The 22,335-nt window shown below is 42.6% G+C and overlaps 1 protein-coding gene and 1 pseudogene across 1 annotated transcript; both read left to right on the forward strand.

The window, feature by feature from the left end:
- The first annotated feature begins 8,803 nt into the window (after positions 1 to 8,803).
- On the forward strand, positions 8,804 to 11,965 carry LOC146639252 (uncharacterized). The gene has a single exon (XM_085351112.1). The coding sequence runs from the start codon at positions 8,804 to 8,806 to the stop codon at positions 11,963 to 11,965; it is 3,162 nt and encodes a 1,053-aa protein (XP_085207238.1).
- Positions 11,966 to 20,193: 8,228 nt separating this feature from the next.
- Positions 20,194 to 22,106, forward strand: LOC146639253 (parathyroid hormone-related protein-like; annotated as a pseudogene).
- Positions 22,107 to 22,335: the final 229 nt, after the last annotated feature.

Below are 22,335 nucleotides of genomic sequence, written 5' to 3' on the forward strand. Positions count from 1 at the left end.
TTATCCAACAACAGATGCAGCCTGTGATCCACTCATTTTAAGCATTCAACATAAGCAGCATGCCAAAATCCAAAACAAAGGCAACAGCAATTCCTTCAAACTCAGGTGAACGCCTGCAGAGCCACAGCACACACACACACCAAACCGAATAGCAAACGTAGCGGTGGGCGTGTCACAAAAACATCTTCGTATGGTCAGAATCCAAACTGCGTTCAAACAAACAATACGCAGCACAAAAACACAGTTTACATACCACCGTCGTCTTCTCCTTATCTGTCAGACTAGCCGATTTTATGGGTGTAGTGTAGTGATGGGATTTCCGGCTCTTTTTAGAGAGCCGGCTCTTTCGGTTCGGCTCACTAAAAAGAGCCGGCTCTTTCGGCTCCGAACCGGCTCTTCAGGTTGTTTTGTTGCTTTAATTAATTTATTATTAACAATAATATAAAATTATGCACAAAAGGAATTACTAACATAAAAACAAGTGGTTTTATTTATATATGTTTATATATAAATATATGCGGTGGCCCCTAGAGACAAAACACGTACAAACTCCAAAACACATTTCTAGCATGAACTGAACTTCCAAAGGAGAGCTACTAGATCACTTAAATTACACAATTGAAAGCATGTGTGTATTGTTTGTGTATTTATACACAGGCACTCATATATATATTCAAATAATTTAAAAAAAAGTTCATTTACCTGTTATTACCACACACCAAATCCGGTCGTTGGTACTTGCTGGCTTGTGTAGCCACAAGATAACAAAGGCTCAACACTGCGCCCAGCATCCTGGAGCACTTCTGTTGTCTTTTGTACGTGTTTTGAGTTTTTATATGCTTCTGAGTTTTTATATGCTTCTGAGTTTTTACGTGCTTCGGAGTTTTTACATGCTTCAGAGTTCGTACGTGATTTGAAGTTTGTATGTGCTTTGTCTCTAGGGGCCACCGTAAATATACTTTTATTTATTCACTCCACATAAAATGTAATAAATAAATCATATAATACAAAAATCAACTATTCACATTTCAAGTTTTAACTATTTAAATTTCAGCTTTTTCCTTTCACAAATTTAAAGTGAAAAGAACACAAAACACTGCAAACCACAACACAATTAAATATAAATTATAATAATATGAAAACTAAAAGAACATGCATATTCTCTGTCATATGGACCTGCATGAATAAACTTTCTCAATCCTTTATCTCTTTCTCTCTCTCTGGCTCTGTTCCTGTGCTACTCAGTGTAACTACCGCCCCTCCCCCCTCTGCCCAGCGTAAAGCACAAGGCTCGCGTGCAGAGTGAAGCGGGAAAAAAGTGCGAGAGAGAGGCTGAGAGAAAGAAAAAAAACAAAAACCCACGTGACGGCTCGCGATAAGGAGCCGGCTCGCGTCGTTCACGTCAAAGAGCCGGCTCTAAGAGCCATTTCGTTCGCGAACGACCCATCACTAGTGTAGTGGTGGCGGTGTGTGGGCTCGCGTCGGCGTTTATTCAGCGCTGATTGCGGGACGCTCCATTGCCGTCGCGCTTTTTGCTGACAAATATTGGCGACTGTCAAGCCTTTGAGTCGCCGAGCAGCTGAATAGGGGAATAATGTTGACGCGCCCGCTGTTTAAAACGTTAGTCAAAGTTCCAAGTTAAAACTCCTTTATTTGTTGTTAAATCCTTAAAATCCGTAGAAAACAGTGAACAAAAACATTCTAAGCTTGAGCGGTCAGCAAAAGTCGACTTCCCCCATCACCCACTCATTCACAAAATTTCCCTCGGGCCGTGAACAGGTGATATAGCAATCACTATTACAGACACCACGTGACCCAAAGCTACGCCTATCCATAACAACGTGCAAACTCCAAAACACTTACAAAATACAAAACACATGCAAAATCCAAAACACGTACAAAATCCAAAACACGTGCAAACTCCAAAACACATGCAAAATACAAAACACATGCAAAATACAAAACACATGCAAAATACAAAACACGTGCAAAATACAAAACACATGCAAAATACAAAACACGTGCAAAATACAAAACACGTGCAAAATACAAAACACGTGCAAAATACAAAACACGTGCAAACCCCAAAACACGCGCAAACTCCAAAACACGTACAAAATCCAAAACACAACGGAAGTGCTCCAGGACGCTAGGGGCAGTGTTGAGCTTTTGTTACCTAGTAACTACACAAGCCAGGAAGTACCAATGACCGGATTTGGGGTCTGCAGCCTTAAAGGCCGCATTTTAAGGCCGATTATGTCACAGCGACACGACAAAGACTGTCCCAATTCAAAGGGTGCTCGAAATGCGGCCCTCAAATGCGTCCTTAATTTCCCTGAATTTTAAGGATGGGTCTGTGTAGCCTTCATGGCCCAACATATCCCAGACTTCATAGCGCGGCGGTGGTTTGGATAATTTTGCCGAAAAAAAAACGGCGGAAGCGGAGCGGACGAAGAGTAAACTTCCAGAAGTAAGTACTGAATATTATGTCACTTATTTATGCGCAAATGTTTTTATAATGAAGAACATTAAAACATTACTGTTGGCAACATGTCGGGAAAGTTATGTGACATTAGCGACGTTTGTACTAACTTGGTTTTAAAGCCTTCACTTCAAAATATTCGCCGTTCAATAGCTGACTTTAATCTTACAGAGAATGTGATGATTTTATGCGTAATTAAAGTCAGTCATGTCAGTCAGCTGACGGTTCACTCCTTAAGCTGAAAGAAAGATGCTTTAATCACAGGAGTCACACGTGTGTCCACTGTACCATCTGGGAACTCTTCTTGTTTAGCACTCGTAATGACACAAACACTAAATCCTCCTTCTCTGGTGCTGTTTTGTAGCAGTGTGTACACCTGAGACTGCCACCTGTCTGTCTGTCCTGCACTCTCTCTCTGTTTCTTTCTCTCTGATTGTGGAATAAAAGTATGAACATGTATTTATAAGTCACACTTGTGTTTGAATCCTGCAGCTTATCACACATTTGATTTCTATGTGTGACACCTGCAAGTGTCCAGAGTGAGGACAGACTGAGGGACCCACTGCATTACATCATCTGTGAGGCTTTGCACCCCTGATGATCCACCTCACACGCCAGGCTCAAAGCACAGCCTCAGCTGCATGATGGTTGCAATAAGAAACTGATCAATGTGTCCCGACATCACTTCCGCTTTGTCCTCCTGTCGCAGTACCTCATCAATCTGTGCCAGCGCCTGGATGCTGGTGTTGATGTCACCACTCGCAACCTGAGAGATGACAAAGTTGATGGTGGAAGCCGTGCTGTTGTGCAGTTCATCAAAGTGTGGCGAGACCGAACGCATCTTGGGTTCAGGGATCATGATGGGCTCCAGCAGCTCATCCAGCTTGTGTTGGACAAGGTCCGGCAGCTCGCACACTCTACCCTGGTCCATCTCAATCATATCCAGGTCTAGCTGGAACTCCTTGGGGATGGATGGATGCAGGGACTCTGTGTGCTGTGCATTCTGACGGGCTTGGTTAAGCTTATTAGGGTCTTCCTGTGCAGGCTTGCGGAGGAAGGTGGCATTGGAGTTTGTTGGGTGCTCCTTCTGAGACCGATCTGTTGCAGTCTGTTTGGCCACAGCTGTGGGTGCCTTCTTTGCTGATCGCTTTATTCTCTCTTCTAGCATACTCCTTAATCTTATCCAATTTCAGTTTATCCAACAACAGATGCAGCCTGTGATCCACTCATTTTAAGCATTCAACATAAGCAGCATGCCAAAATCCAAAACAAAGGCAACAGCAATTCCTTCAAACTCAGGTGAACGCCTGCAGAGCCACAGCACACACACACACCAAACCGAATAGCAAACGTAGCGGTGGGCGTGTCACAAAAACATCTTCGTATGGTCAGAATCCAAACTGCGTTCAAACAAACAATACGCAGCACAAAAACACAGTTTACATACCACCGTCGTCTTCTCCTTATCTGTCAGACTAGCCGATTTTATGGGTGTAGTGGTGGCGGTGTGTGGGCTCGCGTCGGCGTTTATTCAGCGCTGATTGCGGGACGCTCCATTGCCGTCGCGCTTTTTGCTGACAAATATTGGCGACTGTCAAGCCTTTGAGTCGCCGAGCAGCTGAATAGGGGAATAATGTTGACGCGCCCGCTGTTTAAAACGTTAGTCAAAGTTCCAAGTTAAAACTCCTTTATTTGTTGTTAAATCCTTAAAATCCGTAGAAAACAGTGAACAAAAACATTCTAAGCTTGAGCGGTCAGCAAAAGTCGACTTCCCCCATCACCCACTCATTCACAAAATTTCCCTCGGGCCGTGAACAGGTGATATAGCAATCACTATTACAGACACCACGTGCAAAATCCAAAACACGTACAAAATCCAAAACACGTGCAAACTCCAAAACACATGCAAAATACAAAACACATGCAAAATACAAAACACATCATCTGTGAGGCTTTGCACCCCTGATGATCCACCTCACACGCCAGGCTCAAAGCACGCAAACACAACTTTTCCATGTTTGCAAAAAAACAATTTGAAAAAATGAAAACAGAGCTGAAAAAAAGAATAAAGGCAAACAGGAAACATTTTGTTTGTCTACAAAACATTTGCAGCCACCCCAAGAAGGAAACTGCGCCCTCCAATGAAAGTATAGTTTTCATTCTCCCAGGGTCAGTACCTGAAACGGCTGCTCCCCAGAGTACAGAGGCTCATCGCTCCCCTTCTCGACATACGGCAAGCCTGGGAACCGCAATTAAACGTTCTTCTTCAGTCGACTTTAACGTCATTAGATCAGACGTTAATCAGTTATTTGACAAATTAACAAAGAAAGAAGAACTCTTCCTCATCGATAAGACCTTGGGGGACTTTAAAAATAGTGGGCATATCAGGAATTTTACGGAGGACTTAGTGGCAAACCTGTTTGATCTACTGGATCGAGGCTATCAAATCCCCATACCTCTAATGGGTAGGTCCCTCTCAGATACAGTCATCTCCAGGACGCCACAATCAGTAGAGGGCTCAAAGCGTCGCATTTCATCTGAAGTCCTCTATGTCCTCATAGATGACACAGTAGAAAGGTTTTTGCAGAAGCTTTTACTCTGGGTGGAGAATGAAGAGAAAGATCAAATTGTTCAAATGGACAAGATTTCTGGGGCCCTGGAAGACATCCACAACTTTATTAAAAGAACACAGACCACAACACAGGAAAAAAGCCCTGCTTCAGATGGCAGAGGAAAAGAATCTGATGCATCACTTCCAACACCAAAACCTGGGAGCATTTCTCCAGAAAAATGCTCTGTGGCATCTGAAAAACCACCTCGAACGCCAAAAACTGGGAGCATTTCTCCAGGTAGATGCTCTGTGGCATCTGAAAAACCACCTCAAATGCCAAAAACTGGGAGCATTTCTCCAGGTAGATGCTCTGTGGCATCTGAAAAACCACCTCGAATGCCAAAAACTGGGAGCATTTCTCCAGATAAATGCTCTGTGGCATCTGAAAAACCACCTCGAATGCCAAAACCTGGGAGCATTTCTCCAGAAAAATCATCTGGAGCCTTGAGCCTGAAACACTCTCAAAGATTCCTCCAATGTATGTAAGCATTTGAGCCAAATTTAGTAATGCCAACATACTGAAGGAACAACATTTGTCTCTTATATATGATACACCTATATATGCACTGTCAATATACATTTTGAACCAGCTGCAGATGTCAGAGTAACAACTGACTGACCCCCACATAAAGTGCGTTACAGTAGTCCACAGGGGAAGAAATAAAAGCATGGATCACGGTTTCAAAGTGCTGCCTAGAAAGAAACGATTTCACTCTTGCCAGTCGCCTTAAATGATAAAAATGGACTGGTCCAACTTAAAACCAAGGGCAGTAACAACAGGTTTAAAATAAACCTCCAGGGGTTCCAAATGAAAAGAAGAGGACTCACAGGGGCCACTGGGTCCAAACACCAACAAATCTGTTTTCTTTTCATTCAAATTTAAAAAGTTTAGAGCCAACCAAGCTTTAATGTCATCTAGGCATGTCAAGAGAGGTTTTATTCAGATGCCATCCTTCGGCTTCAGTGGCAAATAAATTTGGCAGTCATTCCTATATACTTGTCTTTGAGTGAAGATTTAAGGTGGTAAGACATGTAAATAACTGCAACTTGAATCTGTACTGAAGCTCAGTATTTGACAAAGAGTTCATGTTCACTGCTGTAACACCTAATAATGACTAATATAATAACCATAATATTGGCCATATTATATTTACATTACCAAAGTGATATGACTTTAGTCTCATGAACAACATTAGCTAATTGTTATTTACTAGCTAATCTTAAATGACTGTTCAGTACAGAAATGAAGCCCAAAAATCATGTTTTACTGTCCTGTGGTCTCAGCCTCAGATACTTATCAAATCACACAAAGCTCTTGTAGAAACAAACAAACAAATGAAAAAAAAAAATGTTCTCCTTCATTTCTGTCAAAAAAAGTTGTATGACACGTTTCCAGCTGTTAGTATCATAGTTGCTAGGCAACGGAGACTAGAGCCCATGTGTTTGCAACAAACTTGCCGTTTATTTTACAAATCGAGCTCAACACTGCCCCTAGCGTCCTGGAGCACTTCCGTTGTGATTTGGAGTTTGCATGTGTTTTGAATTTTGTACGTGTTTTGGATTTTGCACGTGTTTTGTATTTTGTACGTGTTTTGTATTTTGCATGTGTTTTGTATTTTGTACGTGTTTTGGATTTTGTACGTGTTTTGGATTTTGCATGTGTTTTGAATTTTGTACGTGTTTTGGATTTTGCACGTGTTTTGGAGTTTGCACGTGTTTTGAATTTTGTACGTGTTTTGGATTTTGCACGTGTTTTGGAGTTTGCACGTGTTTTGAATTTTGTACGTGTTTTGGATTTTGCACGTGTTTTGGAGTTTGCATGTGTTTTGAATTTTGTACGTGTTTTGGATTTTGCATGTGTTTTGGATTTTGTATGTGTTTTGGAGTTTGCACGTGTTTTGAATTTTGTACGTGTTTTGGATTTTGCACGTGTTTTGGATTTTGTATGTGTTTTGGAGTTTGCATGTGTTTTGAATTTTGTACGTGTTTTGGATTTTGCATGTGTTTTGGAGTTTGCACGTGTTTTGGATTTTGTACATGTTTTGGATTTTGCATGTGTTTTGAATTTTGTACGTGTTTTGGAGTTTGCACGTGTTTTGGAGTTTGCACGTGTTTTGGAGTTTGCACGTGTTTTGGATTTTGCACGTGTTTTGGATTTTGTACGTGTTTTGGATTTTGCATGTGTTTTGAATTTTGTACGTGTTTTGGATTTTGCACGTGTTTTGGAGTTTGCACGTGTTTTGAATTTTGTACGTGTTTTGGATTTTGCACGTGTTTTGGAGTTTGCACGTGTTTTGAATTTTGTACGTGTTTTGGATTTTGCACGTGTTTTGGAGTTTGCATGTGTTTTGAATTTTGTACGTGTTTTGGATTTTGCATGTGTTTTGGATTTTGTATGTGTTTTGGAGTTTGCACGTGTTTTGAATTTTGTACGTGTTTTGGATTTTGCACGTGTTTTGGATTTTGTATGTGTTTTGGAGTTTGCATGTGTTTTGAATTTTGTACGTGTTTTGGATTTTGCATGTGTTTTGGAGTTTGCACGTGTTTTGGATTTTGTACATGTTTTGGATTTTGCATGTGTTTTGAATTTTGTACGTGTTTTGGAGTTTGCACGTGTTTTGGAGTTTGCACGTGTTTTGGAGTTTGCACGTGTTTTGGATTTTGCACGTGTTTTGTATTTTGTACGTGTTTTGGATTTTGTATGTGTTTTGGAGCTTGTACGTGTCTTGGATTTTGTATGTGTTTTGGATTTTGCATGTGTTTTGGAGTTTGCATGTGTTTTGGATTTTGTATGTGTTGAGGAGTTTGTGCGTGCTATTTGGAATTTGTAAGTGTTTTGGAGTTTATACATGCTTTGTCTCTAGGGGCCACCGTACATAGCTCAAAGATAAACTTAATCCAAAAATTGCCAGCTTAACTGTCAGCTTTGTCCAAGGGCGCGAAATGAAGAATGTTCCAGAATGGGGGGACGAGTTTGAGAAAACCTCGTGATATTTCATGAAATAACGCGAGATTTCGAAAAGCACTCCTACATGGAGTGAAATTTTTTTCCCACTCAAATGTAAAACCATTTGTTTTATTTTATTAAGCGTCTTACAATTTTAAGTCGCATCTGTTCTTTGTGTTTCACTTATATTAATATATTTTATATGTATATTTTGTTATTAATTAAATATACATATGCTGCCTCTGGCATAATTTATTATCAGTTATTTCATCTTAATTCATGTTTATACTTACACATGACTAATAATTATACTTAACTAAGATCGTTAAACTCAGTTGCCTGTTCATGCAACTTCCCATATGTTACCCATATGGTGCCCATAGAATATAGCCCATCTGGGCTGGCTCAAGTGGGTCCTACTTGGCTAACCCAGGTGGGTCCCAGATTGGATGCCCATTGTAAGCCCATCCCCACTTGGAACCCCCATAGCCCATGTGGGGCCCACATACTGGTGTTTACTGGGAGGTTTCTTGTGACGTCACTGGCAGATCAAAGGGGTTCGCGCTTGCTGTGACCTGTCAGTAACGTCACAGACAACCGAGCCTATAAATAACGGCTCTCAGACAGAAAAATCAGAACTGATGCTCATCTGTTTGCAAAACGTTCAGCAGTCGGCGCTCTGTAATACAAGAAAATTCTCACAGGCTCAGACGAAGAAAATCAAATTTGTGACACAACAATGGAAACATTAAATGAAAATTCAATGGTGGTCACACCAGACCAGATTATCCCGCCAATCAACAGGTGCCTTGAAAGGCTCTCTGAAGTTCAGTGGAGCATTATAGAAAATGGAAAATGCGACTCCAGCGTCCATGCCGTGCTCGCTGAAATGATTTCTGAAATCATTCAGATCGCCTCTGCCAGCATCCTGGAAATAGCCCTTCCTGTTATTCAGGAACCCATGATAAGGGAAGAGCTTATGGATGAGGGGAAAATAAGGGTGTCCCTCGGAGACTCGATCTCAGCTGCCATCGCCGGCGCTCTTAATGTCTCAAAACAGCAAGATAAGAGCGCTGACAAGCTGACGCTGATGGTTGAGGAAGAGATCTCAGAAAAGGTCAGCTTAACCATTGCACTGATTGAAGCAAGCCCTGATTTCCTGCAAGACCCTGCGGTTTATTTTAGCGGCAAACTTAGTAATATTAAAAAACTAGACCGCATGGTTTGTTGCACTGCCTCATGCCTGAAAAGGTATGCAGCATGTAAGCTGCCGTTCCAGTGTGGGACAAGCAGCTCTGATTCCGGTACAGAAAATCTAATTTGGGACACAACAATGGCAACACGCAACAAAAACAAAAATTCAATGGTGGTCACACCAGACCAGATTATGTCACCAATCAACAGGTGCTTTGAAAGGCTCTCTGAAGGTCAGTGGAGCATTATAGAAAATGGAAAATACGACTCCAGCGTCCATGCCGTGCTCGCTGATATGATTTCTGAAATCATTCAGATCGCCTCTGCCAGCATCCTGGAAATAGCCCTTCCTGTTATTCAGGAACCCATGATAAGGGAAGAGTTTATGGATGAGGGGAAAATAAGGGTGTCCCTCGGAGACTCGATCTCAGCTGCCATCGCCGGCGCTCTTAATGTCTCAAAACAGCAAGATAAGAGCGCTGACAAGCTGACGCTGATGGTTGAGGAAGAGATCTCAGAAAAGGTCAGCTTAACCATTGCACTGATTGAAAAAAGCCCCGATTTCCCAGTAGACCCCACCGTTTATGTTAGCGGCAAATTTAGTAGTATTAAGAAACTACACCGCATGGTTTGTTGCGCTGCCTCATGCCTGAAAAGGTATGCAGCATGTAAGCTGCGCTGCCAGTGTGGGACAAATGGGTCTCATTCCAGTACAGAACGTACTGGTTCAAAAATATCAGTGCAATCAGCAATCGCAGAGATTTCTGTTATTCTGTCAACAAGGAGCTCAGATGGAGAGATGACAGGAAAAGATAAAGATGAGCTCCCAGAAGAATCAGCTGTAACAGCACAAAGCAAAATAAAACCCACTGCAGAAACACAAAGTATCCAGGCTCCAACCCCAGTAGAAATGGTTGCAGCTGACATCGTAGGTGAGATACTTGATAACATGGATTCAAGCAGTGAAGAGCTCTGTGAGAAATGTAACTTACCCAAACCTGCCTTTAATGCAGGCTTAATTATCCACAAGGTGAGACACTTCTTCTCCAAATGTGTGCCATCCACCTCACACGCCAGGCTCAAAGCACGCAAACACAACTTTTCCATGTTTGCAAAAAAACAATTTGAAAAAATGAAAACAGAGCTGAAAAAAAGAATAAAGGCAAACAGGAAACATTTTGTTTGTCTACAAAACATTTGCAGCCACCCCAAGAAGGAAACTGCGCCCTCCAATGAAAGTATAGTTTTCATTCTCCCAGGGTCAGTACCTGAAACGGCTGCTCCCCAGAGTACAGAGGCTCATCGCTCCCCTTCTCGACATACGGCAAGCCTGGGAACCGCAATTAAACGTTCTTCTTCAGTCGACTTTAACGTCATTAGATCAGACGTTAATCAGTTATTTGACAAATTAACAAAGAAAGAAGAACTCTTCCTCATCGATAAGACCTTGGGGGACTTTAAAAATAGTGGGCATATCAGGAATTTTACGGAGGACTTAGTGGCAAACCTGTTTGATCTACTTACGGTGGATCGAGGCTATCAAATCCCCATACCTCTAATGGGTAGGTCCCTCTCAGATACAGTCATCTCCAGGACGCCACAATCAGTAGAGGGCTCAAAGCGTCGCATTTCATCTGAAGTCCTCTATGTCCTCATAGATGACACAGTAGAAAGGTTTTTGCAGAAGCTTTTACTCTGGGTGGAGAATGAAGAGAAAGATCAAATTGTTCAAATGGACAAGATTTCTGGGGCCCTGGAAGACATCCACAACTTTATTAAAAGAACACAGACCACAACACAGGAAAAAAGCCCTGCTTCAGATGGCAGAGGAAAAGAATCTGATGCATCACTTCCAACACCAAAACCTGGGAGCATTTCTCCAGAAAAATGCTCTGTGGCATCTGAAAAACCACCTCGAACGCCAAAAACTGGGAGCATTTCTCCAGGTAGATGCTCTGTGGCATCTGAAAAACCACCTCAAATGCCAAAAACTGGGAGCATTTCTCCAGGTAGATGCTCTGTGGCATCTGAAAAACCACCTCGAACGCCAAAAACTGGGAGCATTTCTCCAGGTAGATGCTCTGTGGCATCTGAAAAACCACCTCGAACGCCAAAAACTGGGAGCATTTCTCCAGAAAAATGCTCTGTGGCATCTGACAAGTCACCTCGAATGCCAAAACCTGGGAGCATTTCTCCAGAAAAATCATCTGGAGCCTTGAGCCTGAAACACTCTCTCAAAGATTCCTCCAAAATATCAGAGATGGATTCTGTGTCAGGTTCATCTTCTGATGTTGAGAAAATTTCCAATGACCTTGCGTTGCTCCTTATCATGAGAGTCATCCATAAATCTAAACCTGAGACCCAAAAGTCTGCTGTTCGGATCGCAACTACTACAAAAGAAATAGACACGGTCATCAATCGTCTGAGCAATCTAATGCAGCCTGAACTCAGCAGCACAGCGTCTGCCACAAGTCTGACAAATGACAAGACAAAGTTCATCAAGAAAATAGCCAAACGCCTCATCAAGGAGTTTGGCTCCCCAGACAATGTCTTAAAGGCTTTGATGGCAAATGATTCATCTTTTGATGAGGCTCTGATTAGACATCTAAAAATCACTCTCGGAGTCATCCCGGGTCCCCCAAAGACGTCCAAAATATCCAGGTTTTTTTCTGCGGTGGGAAAAACATTGCTAAAACCCTTCAGGTGGTTCACTAAAGCCAGAGATCATTAAAATGACCATTTTGGCTTTTCCCACTGCCCTGCTTCTTTTAAAATCTTGAAGCAGACTTTTAGCACCAAATCCTTTTTTTAAAAACATCACCATAAAATTTTGGGATCAGCCCTCAAATCCAAATTTTAGAACTGTAGTTCACGCCATCTCGTCTCCTTTTGATTTCCATCCCCCCAACCGGTCGCAGCGGATGGCCGTCCCTTCTGAGCCCGGTTCCGTTGGAAGTTTCTTCCTGTTAAAGGGAGTTTTTCTTCCCCACAGTCGCCTCGTGCTTGCTCAGAGGGGGATCATTTGATTGTTGGGGTTCTCTGTAGTACAGTAGGGCTTTGACCTTACAGTACAAACAGGGAGGAGACTTTGGCTTGATTTTTAAAATATCTAATTCGGCATGAAATAAAAAAAAAATCCAAATTAAAAATGCATTCCAAGTTTGTTTGTGTTTTTCTTCTGTTGTCAAATATGTAGAAAGTGTTACACGTGTGATTTTAGTCATTTTGCATCAGTTTGTAGCCGACGTGTCTGTTTGTGATCATCCTGCATCTGTTTTTGTCTGATTCGTGTCTTAGTTTGGTCAATTTGCATCACTTTTGTGGCCCAATTTAGTTGTTTTGCATGTATTTGTGGCAAAATGTGTGGACGCTGTTTGACGTTGCTATGTTTTGTCTTAATGCTTCACTTTGGTTGTTTATGTATGTGCTCATTTTGATTCTAGATGTAGACCTGACATCTGAAAATTAGCACCTAGCCCACTTCGAACATTTTTTTTAGTCCAAATAAAAAAATGTTAATACATTTTTTTTTATTTCGCCAACCTTGTAGAGCAGTGGTTCCCAAACCTTTTTTGCTAGGCCCCCCTTTGTTTTACAAGAAAAATGTTCGCTAAAAATATTATTAGCCAAAGCTTTCACTGGAAGTCAGTTACTGGTGTCAGGCCAGCTCCCACTTCTTCTTTTGTGTTACTTCTGCATATAAGTATACACAAAGAGACATTGAGACCTGAATCACAAATAAAAGCCACCTTCAAGATTAACAAACACTGTTTAAAGAGCTCCGTATAAACTTCTGTGTGCAACAAGGCCTCTGTAGCATCCAGACCACACTGATCTAGGTCTTCTTGGTAGAAGAAGGTGTTTCCTTTTTCCAGATGTTTAAATGCCAGCCTCCCCAGATTCAGAAGAAATTTCCTTTCAGCCATCTCACTTGTTTCATGTCCCCCCACATGTTTGTTCCCCTTCTTCATCTGAACCAACAAGAAGTGTGAGTACATGTCAGTCAGGGTCTTGGGCAGCTCTCCTCTCTGCTCTGTAGTCAACATGTGCTCCAGAACTGTAGCAGTGATCCAGCAGAAGACTGGGATTCTACACATGATGTGGAGGCTCCTGGATGTCTTCATGTGGGAGATGATTCTGGACAGCTCTTCATCACTGAATCTCCTCCTGAAGTACTCCTCCTTCTGGGCATCAGTGAAGCCTCGTACTTCTGTTACCCTGTCAACACGTCTAGGAGGGATCTGATTGGCTGCTGCAGGTCGGGGAGTTATCCAGACGAGAGCCGAGGGAAGCAGATTCCCCTGGATGAGGTTTGTCAGCAGCTGGCTGACTGATGACTTCTCTGTGACATCAGACAGCAGCTTCCCGTTGGTGAAATCCAATGATCCAAGTCTGCTTTCATCCAGGCCGTCAAAGATGAACAAAAGTTTACAGACAGCGAGCTTCTCTGCTGTGACCTTCTGTAATGTTGGAATGTGGGAAAAACGAGTTATTGTCGTCTTAGTGAGCTCTGTGGGTCAGACGTTTCTGGCTCTGTACGAAGAGAGGGCTCGTGAGCGCGCTCCATTTGTTCTCCATGTGATCCTTTACTCTCTCTGTGCTACTGCGTCTCTTTGCCTGCTGTGCTACACCCTGGGATTACTGTTGCTGTTGTTTGGCCATTTACATGATTCTGTTCTTGTTGTACAGTAGCTGCTTAATAAAGTGTGTACATGAACTCTGCTCTTCTTTAGATGATCTTTTGTTGAGTGTTTTTTTTGTTTTTTATTTCATCTAAAAATCTACAAATGACCAGCTAAACTTTTGGCCCAGCAGCACACGCAGCCATACAAACTATTTCATTTTGAGCTGCTGCTATGAAATCAGAGCCAAATGGAAAAGCCTGCTGCAGCGTTTTTCACTCTGATTTTCTGTTTGTATTTGGATTCAGCCAGTATCCAGTATTTTGATCATTTATTTCCAACAAACAATTGAATCCTTTCGTTTCTAACACATCACCCAGTTTGCATCAGTATTGATCTCCAGCATGTTTTTCTCCGCGTGAGAGCCATTATGCTTTCAGTGTGTTCCTCTGATTGTTTTGAGTAGTATATATTGAGGATTGCCTGATATTGTGAGCAGGTGGGGAACATGACAGCTGAACTTTAGCAAACCAGGTGAAAAATAATTAAGACAGGAAGTAAAACTAACGTGAGACATGAAAGGAAACAACATTCAAAGTAAAACAGGAAAAAAACCTATACCATAAAAAATCGAATGAAATCTTTTTCATGCACCTACAAAACAAGAAGTCAAGTTTTCAAAAATGTGTTCATCAGCACACGGATACCGACTCTTACTTTGGACAGAGACGCCACAACTGGTAGCGACTGAATCCTCTGAAGGAAAGTGTTAGAAACTCTGGAGAAAGCTCCAGTCACCTCAAAGTGTTACTGGGCACTGCGCTGGTATGGAATGACTGATAAACGTCTGTACAGGTGTTTTTGAAGTAATAATCATCATAATCTCAAACTTCCAGGAGTAAACTCCACTGACACCAAGTCCACCTGTTTGTCCACATTCTTTTAAAGATTTCAAAGTGAAACTTTTTGCACGGATACTGTGGAATTTTCTCTTCTTCCTGTTAAACCAGTCCTCTCCCACTCAATCTTACTTGTCCTTTTAAACTTGTAATTGTTTCTACATACTGATTTCACCTATGTTCTCTATTTCCTTCGTGTACATTAGAGACAGTATCTTACTTTGTGTCGGTCACAGACAGACGGCTGGATCCTGGAGACTCCAGATCACTCATCTTCAGTCAGTCTGAGAGAGAAACCAGCAGTACTGACTGTGAAAGGAGAACCAGAATCATGGTGAATCTCTTTTCAGGAGTCACATCCAAGACTGACAGAACAAAAAATGAAACACACTCATGGTCTCGTAAAAAGTGACTGTGAGGAGAAGGAGGCAGGCCTTCATCAACACAAATCAAACAACTTCATGGTCCTGGATCAACGCAAGTCAACAGCTGCGAGCCACCAGTGCTCCCCTCAGTAAACTACCATTGCAGTTCTCTTTTCTTGGTAAGGAATATTTCTCTTGTACTCAGCTGCTGTACTCAAACTCATTAGTATGCTGTGCAGTGCAGCCTGCAGCGGGCTGACACGTTCATACAAGCTACTGTTTTTAATATTTATTCAGCTTCAGAGTTAATCTGTCATATGGTTAAATGGTAAATGGCCTGTATTTGTATAGCGTTTTACTAGTCCCTAAGGACCCCAAAGCGCTTTATAGTGTAAAGCGCTTTGGGGTGCTAAGGACCAAGGTTATTATCGTTAACGAAAACTAATGAAATAACGAAAACTAGAAGTGAAAAAACATTTTCGTTAACAGAAATAAAAATAAAAACAAAAAAAGGAAAACTAACTAAAGCTGTCATGAGTGTTCACAAAACTAACTAAAATTAACTGAATTTATAGCAAAAATGTGTTTAGTTTTCATTGATGTGTGCGTGTCCTACAATAGTCAAGGGTGAAAATGAAGTTTAGTTTCCAGATTTTTTCTTGCTGTGTCTCATTATGCCAGCAGGTGGCAGCACGTTAGTCGAGTCGTCTGTGTTGCTGCTCCGTCCACGCGCAGAATCATGTCAGGAAAAGTCGGGAGAAAGCGCCAGAGTCCAATTTGGGATTACTTTGAATATGACTGTGTTTTGGATAAAACAAGTGTCTTGTAGTGGAAAGAGACAAATTATGAGGGACATTTCTAAAGGGGAAGAAATCCCACAAACCTTAAAGTGCACTTGAAAAGCTCACACAAGAAGGCTAACCTAGCTTACCTTGAGAAGGGAGCACACTCAACCCTCATCCCCAGAAACAGAAGCTAACCCCAGGCAGGCAGCGTGATGCATCCCGAGACAACAGGACGGGGACATCTACATAACTGTGTGAGTCAATTGCCTTCAAAAAGTTTATCAATTCACTTGAACCAAAATTAGGAACACCCGGTGCTGCAAGAGCTAATAGTCTCATTGGGGCCAAGATATACATTTTATAGTTGCCTGGTATCAATGGTTGTTCATCTGCCTTTGTTTATTTATTTATTTAAAGAACCCATAGGTGGGAATGTGAGTTGTCTGTCTCTGCGTGTTAGCCCTGCGACAGACAGGCGACCTGTGCAGGGTGCAGGGTATGGTAGCTGGAATAGCAACATACCCAAGGATGAGCAGAAGAGCATGACTGATATGATGAAACTGGGATTTTGTTACACTTAATTATTGCAAACACAACTAAAACTATAACTGAAACTAATCAAAACTAAACTGAAACTAAGGATTTTCAAAAAAATAAAAACTAAACTAAACTAGCAAACAACTGGTAAAAACTAATTAAAACTGATATAAAATTGAAAATCTGAAGTCAAAACTAAATAAAAATAAAAACTAATGAAAATTGCAAAACTATTAAAACCCTGCCTGGATGACTGAGAACCTTCACAGACAAAAAAATATAAATTTTCATGGTTTTTCATGTTTAATTTGTGTTTCTCAGGCTGTCAAACGTGAACTTTTGGTATTCATGAAGCAGTTTTATGAAAGATGTGTCTCATTTTTTCTGTTAAGGAGTTACACGTTAACAAATGAATGATTGCACATTAATTTGTTTAAAGGTATTTCAAATCTTTAAAACTTAAAACTATTTTGTTTTTACATCACAGGGTCAACATAATGACCTCTCGACTGCACTGACTTTATGTCCAAAGCATTTGTTGATTTTAGAGATATTAACAAAGTCAAACTGGAGCTTTTCTTTCTTGTAATACTGTTTTGAATCAGGAGATGGCGCCGTGATTAAATTTAAACTTTAACTGCTAAATTGGTCACCAAGTAAAAGCAAAAACTATTGGTGAAGCCAGAGCGCGACTAAAAACGGAGAACATGTCTCAGCTAGCGCTGCCCCCTAGTGGTGAAAGTTTTAGTTAAAATCTGCAGCGAGTGATTAAAAAAAGTCCCTTTAAATCTGGAGCCAATAACAATCATAATAATAAAAATAATGATAATAATAATAACAATGACTGTCAGGATTTTGTGGTATTCTTCATTTTTTTCTGGGTGTCTTGTGGTGTGGTTGCTTTTGGGCTAATGCAGGAATAATTCTAGTGTTTTATTTGCCGGACAAAAAAAAAGTTGCAAATTTCTTTTAAAAGGGGCCGTAACATCAGAAACATTCATCAAATTCAAATTCAAATTTTATTTGTCACGTACACAGTCATACACAGTACGATATGCAGTGAAATGCTTAGACAACTGCTCGTGACCTAAAGGAAAAAAAAAAGGAAAGGGCTATGAATAAGATAGGAAATAAATATGAAAAATTAAAGTGTAAATTTAACTAGGAAGGAATAAAATATAAAAAAATTAAGGTTAAAAATGAAATAACTGTACAACACAAATTAGAATGAAGGGTAAATTTAACTGGGAAAGAATAAGATAAAATATATAAATTAAAGTTGAAAATAAAATAACTGTACAACAAAATACACAATACACAATATAGAACTATATAAGAATGTATGAAGAAATCTAAATATAAATAAATATATACACAATAACAGCAGCTGTACAAGTATTAACTGGAAATGAAGAATATAGTGACCAGTGTTGTGCAATCCACATTATGTCTTGTGCAGTGCAAATATGCTTAGAGTGATTTAAGTGATAACAATGTCCAGAAAGTCCAGTGTGTGTGTAAGAACCATATGTGTGGGTCAGTACTGTGTGGTGGTGTGATTGAGAGACCGTATCGCCTGCGGGAAGAAGCTCCTCCTCAGTCTCTCTGTGTTGGTCTTCAGGGAGCGGAATCGCTTTCCTCACCTCAGCAGAGAGAACAGTCTGTTGTTGGGATGGCTGAGGTCCTTCACCATCTTCCTGGCCTTGGTCCAGCACCGCCTGCTGTAGATTGAGTGCAGGTCAGGGAGCTCGGAGCGGATGGTGCGCTCAGCTGACCGCACAACCCTCTGTAGAGCTCGTCTGTCCTGCATGGTGCTGTTCCCGAACCAGGTTAAGATGTTTCCCGCCAGGATGCTCTCTATGGTGCACGAGTAAAAGTTCCTGAGCACCTTGGAGGGCAGTTGGAAGTCTCTCAAGCGTCTGAGGTGGTAGAGACGCTGTCGGGCCTTTTTCACCACGGTGTTGATGTGACAGGACCATGACAGGTCCTGCGTGATGTGAACTCCGAGGTATTTGAAGCTGTCCACTCTCTCCACTGGGCACTCGTTGATGACGGGGGTCTGGTAGTTCCTCTCCTGCTTAGTGCTGAAGTCCACTATCAGCTCCTTTGTCTTACTGACGTTTAGAAGGAGGTTGTTCCTCTGGCACCAGTTCTCCAGATTCCTAATCTCCTTCAGGTAGGCCGTCTCGTTGTTATCAGAGATCAGGCCCACCACGACGGTGTCGTCAGCAAACTTGATGATGGTGGTGGAGCTGGTAGTGGCCACACAGTCATATGTGTACAGAGAGTACAGCAGGGGGCTCAGAACACACCCCTGGGGGGCTCCAGTGCTGAGAGTGGTGGAGGCTGAGACATGTCCGCCCATCCTTACTGCCTGTGGTCTGCCAGTTAGGAAGTTGGAGATCCATCAGAGCCGCCCGGTACTGTCAGCCATCAGGGCCGTGAATCATCTCTAACCACTCGCCGCTGCCTTTAGGAAACACACGTCTTTCACTCGTCTCCCACAGAAAGAAACAATTAAGAGCCGGCAGGCTGAGGACGGGGGGCGCTGGAACGCTGCCACTGCAGGATGTCCCGGCCTGTTTTCCCGCTCCTCCTCCTCTCTGTGGAGTGTTTGATGTGACTGTTATTAAAGGTAAAACAGAACCAGATCGGCTTTCAAAGGCGGCGATTTACAGGAAATATCTGTATGCATATAAACCCAGGCCGCCTGTGTGTTCTGCTCTGGATATTTTTATTATTCAGCAGGAAAAGCTGAATGAGAAGCGGCAGCTCAGTCATCAGGCTTCACTTACTCAGTTTGCTGTATGAAGCAGGGGGTGGAGGAGGGCATCACGGGAACCTCCGGTATCTCCTGCTGAAGCTGTTTGTATGCTCACACACCTGAAGTGTCTGGGCGGCATTGGCGCTCAGCAGTGTGCAGCCTCCGACCTGTGTCTGCTGCTCTGTTAGTCTCAGAGACTCGCAGTAAAGCAACATTGCGGCGAAGCCTGAATCCCTCACAGCTTTGTAGATCTTTCATTTATAAAACTTAACAAGTTTCAGCATTTTTGAGATTATACCTCTGTGCTGTAAGAGGGGATCCATCCTTGAACTGAGACCGCAGGTAACCTGCATCACCGTGTAACTCTAACTCTACGTTGCTGTAACAGATTTTTTGCCCCAGTTTTTGAATCAGTGAGAGAATACAAGTCAGTGCATCAGTATGAAGAGTAATTATCATAGCCTCAGTATAAGGACTCACACATGTCAGCATAGTCCTGCATGGAGCTCACAGGAGGTGCTGCAGTGGATGTGAGGTCAAAAACCTGAGGGGCAAAACAAGAGAAAGCAAGAGTCATAGATATAAGCGCTGTGTGTGTGTGTGTGTGTGTGTGTGTGTGTGTGTGTGTGTGTGTGTGTATGTGTGTGTGTGTGTGTGTGTGTCTGTCTTCGAGTGGTATGATGATCAGCTGAGTGGAAACAGGTCCATCTACCCTTACGCACCATGGAAAGCAAAAATCCTGGTGTCAGTCAACTTGTAAACCTAAATCAGCTGTTACCCCGTGTTGCGTCACAGCAGCCCGCCATCACTGTGATTCGTCTTGAAAAAAGTGGATGAACTTTAGGAGAGAAACTTAACTAGTGTTGTGGAGGTGAAATTGTATAGGCTCTGCTTGGATTCAGCAAGTTGGTGGTTTGATTAAACCAGCATGAAACTGCTTGTTAAAAAAATAAGATGGATCAAATTTTAAGGTTAAGATGTTTTAAGATGTTAAACGGGTGAGTTTTAAATATGTGCTCCCTGGTACAGGTGTTATGAAGGAGGAAATTATCCACGGACACACCGTGTTAGGCTGTAAACTCACTGCTGGAGCCTCTGCTGGACGTCAGAGGAACTCCAGCTTCATTTTTTAGGCCTTCATTCTTCAAACTGTGGAGTTTTAACTGTGGCGCTGCTGCAGTTGACACTAAAGGATCGTAACTCTCGTGGTGTTTTTGCTGACTTGACTGACTCGTGGCTCAAGAGTTGGGAGTTCGCCTTGTAATCGGAAGGTTGCCGGTTCGAGCCCCGGCTTGGACAGTCTCGGTCGTTGTGTCCTTGGGCAAGACACTTCACCTCCCGCCTACTGGTGGTGGTCAGAGGGCCCGGTGGCGCCAGTGTCCGGCAGCCTCGCCTCTGTCAGTGCGCCCCAGGGTGGCTGTGGCTACAATGTAGCTGCCATCACCTGTGTGTGGATGACTGGATATGTAAAGCGCTTTGGGGTCCTTAGGGACTAAGTAAAGCGCTATATAAATACAGGCCATTTACCATTCAGCTAAAATCAGAGTCGATAGATTTATTATGACTCACTTTTTCAGTGTGGAGGAATGTGCAGCTTCATTTCAGAATCACAGCAGCTTTTTTTTTCCTTCACCACATTTAATTGGCACAAAGTGTTTGTGGCAGCAGTTTTTTTTAATTCCTCAAGGGTTTTGAGTGCCACGAATGTGCCGGTTAACATCCACGCTGATGAAGAGTGAAAGCGTTGGCTGCGCTCATGTTCATCTAAAAGGAGAGAAAACCCTCCTGGACCTCCTCGCAGGGCGGGGATCTTCTGTATCACTTTTAAAAGGCTTGGAAAGCAACGGCACGGCTGTGGTTTGATGAATCAGGTCATTTCTCTGCATGGATGCAACAGCGCTGTCCAAAAACAACTGGAGAGGAAAGACAGCAGTGAAACCTGTGTTCAAGAAATGCCGTCGAATTTATAGGGAAGAATTTAAAGGAGAAGAAGGATACGGTTTCTCCGGCTGCTCCATTTCAAACTGTTTGCCTGTGCTGCCCTCTGCTGGTCAGTCAGGTCAACACTAAAATGCCAAAAGTATGTGGACAACAGGGAGCAACCCAAAATAATGCACATGTGTTTAGCTTCGTCAATAAGCCTGTAAAAACAAATATTAGACCAAATTTTTCCACAATAAAAATATTATTTTATTTTGCATGGTTCAGTTTGAAGTGCTTCCTGTGGTGTAGATGGTAACACTTTTGATTCCAGCCAGAGTCACAGGGTGTTTTTATTTAAGGAGAAACCTGCACAGATGAGCTCTGAAACATTTAAAAGGGCGTTGTTGTTTTTGTTTGATTGAAAATCTTTTAGAACGATGAAAAGCTTCATGTAAACAAACCTTCTCTCTTTCTTCTGTTCAGGAAACGATCGGTGAGTCACGCTCAGCTGATGCACGACAAAGGCCGGATGATGATGGAACATGAGCGTGTTTTACTCCTGAAGGCACTTTTGGACAAAGTCCACACGGCAGAGATCCGTGACCTCCCCATGCGGACCACAGGGGGAGGCGGGAGCAGCAGCGACGCCGGAGTCGGCCTAGGAATCAACCTCAGCACCACCGGCAGCACCCTGCACTCCAAACCTCCCGGAGGCACCAAGAACCGCCCCATCAGCTTCCGGCTGGAGGAGGAGGAGGGCACCAACCTGCCACAGGAGACCAACAAGTCGCAGACATACAAAGACGGCGTGAATAAAGTGTCGGGCAAAAAGAAGAAGAAATCGAGGGCTGGGAAGAGGAGGGAAGGGGAAAAGAGGAAGAGGAGGGCACGCTATTTGGGGTGGAGGCTGGAGGATGGGTAGCGGACTCCTCCTGGAGTGGAGGTCTCTGCTCGGCCTCCAGAGGGCGCTGCATTAAAACGCCGTCAGTCTCTGACGAAGGTGAGTCCAAACAGCTGACCTGGTTTTCAGAACACGTGTGTGCCGCGTTACAGCCGCAGATACTGCAGAGTGCACTGACTCTGTGCTGTGTCAGTGTTGTGGAGCTGAGATGATGATGATGTCTGAAAAATAGGGCGGTATTGAGAGTGGAGAGATATTTTGCTGCTATTGTTAATAATCATCGTCATTACCATTGCATTAATAAT

This window comes from Diplotaxodon limnothrissa, linkage group LG1, assembly GCF_057381915.1.
Source record: "Diplotaxodon limnothrissa isolate DT_005_m linkage group LG1, D_limnothrissa_male_GT1.1, whole genome shotgun sequence".
In the NCBI taxonomy this organism is placed as follows: Eukaryota; Metazoa; Chordata; class Actinopteri; order Cichliformes; family Cichlidae; genus Diplotaxodon; species Diplotaxodon limnothrissa.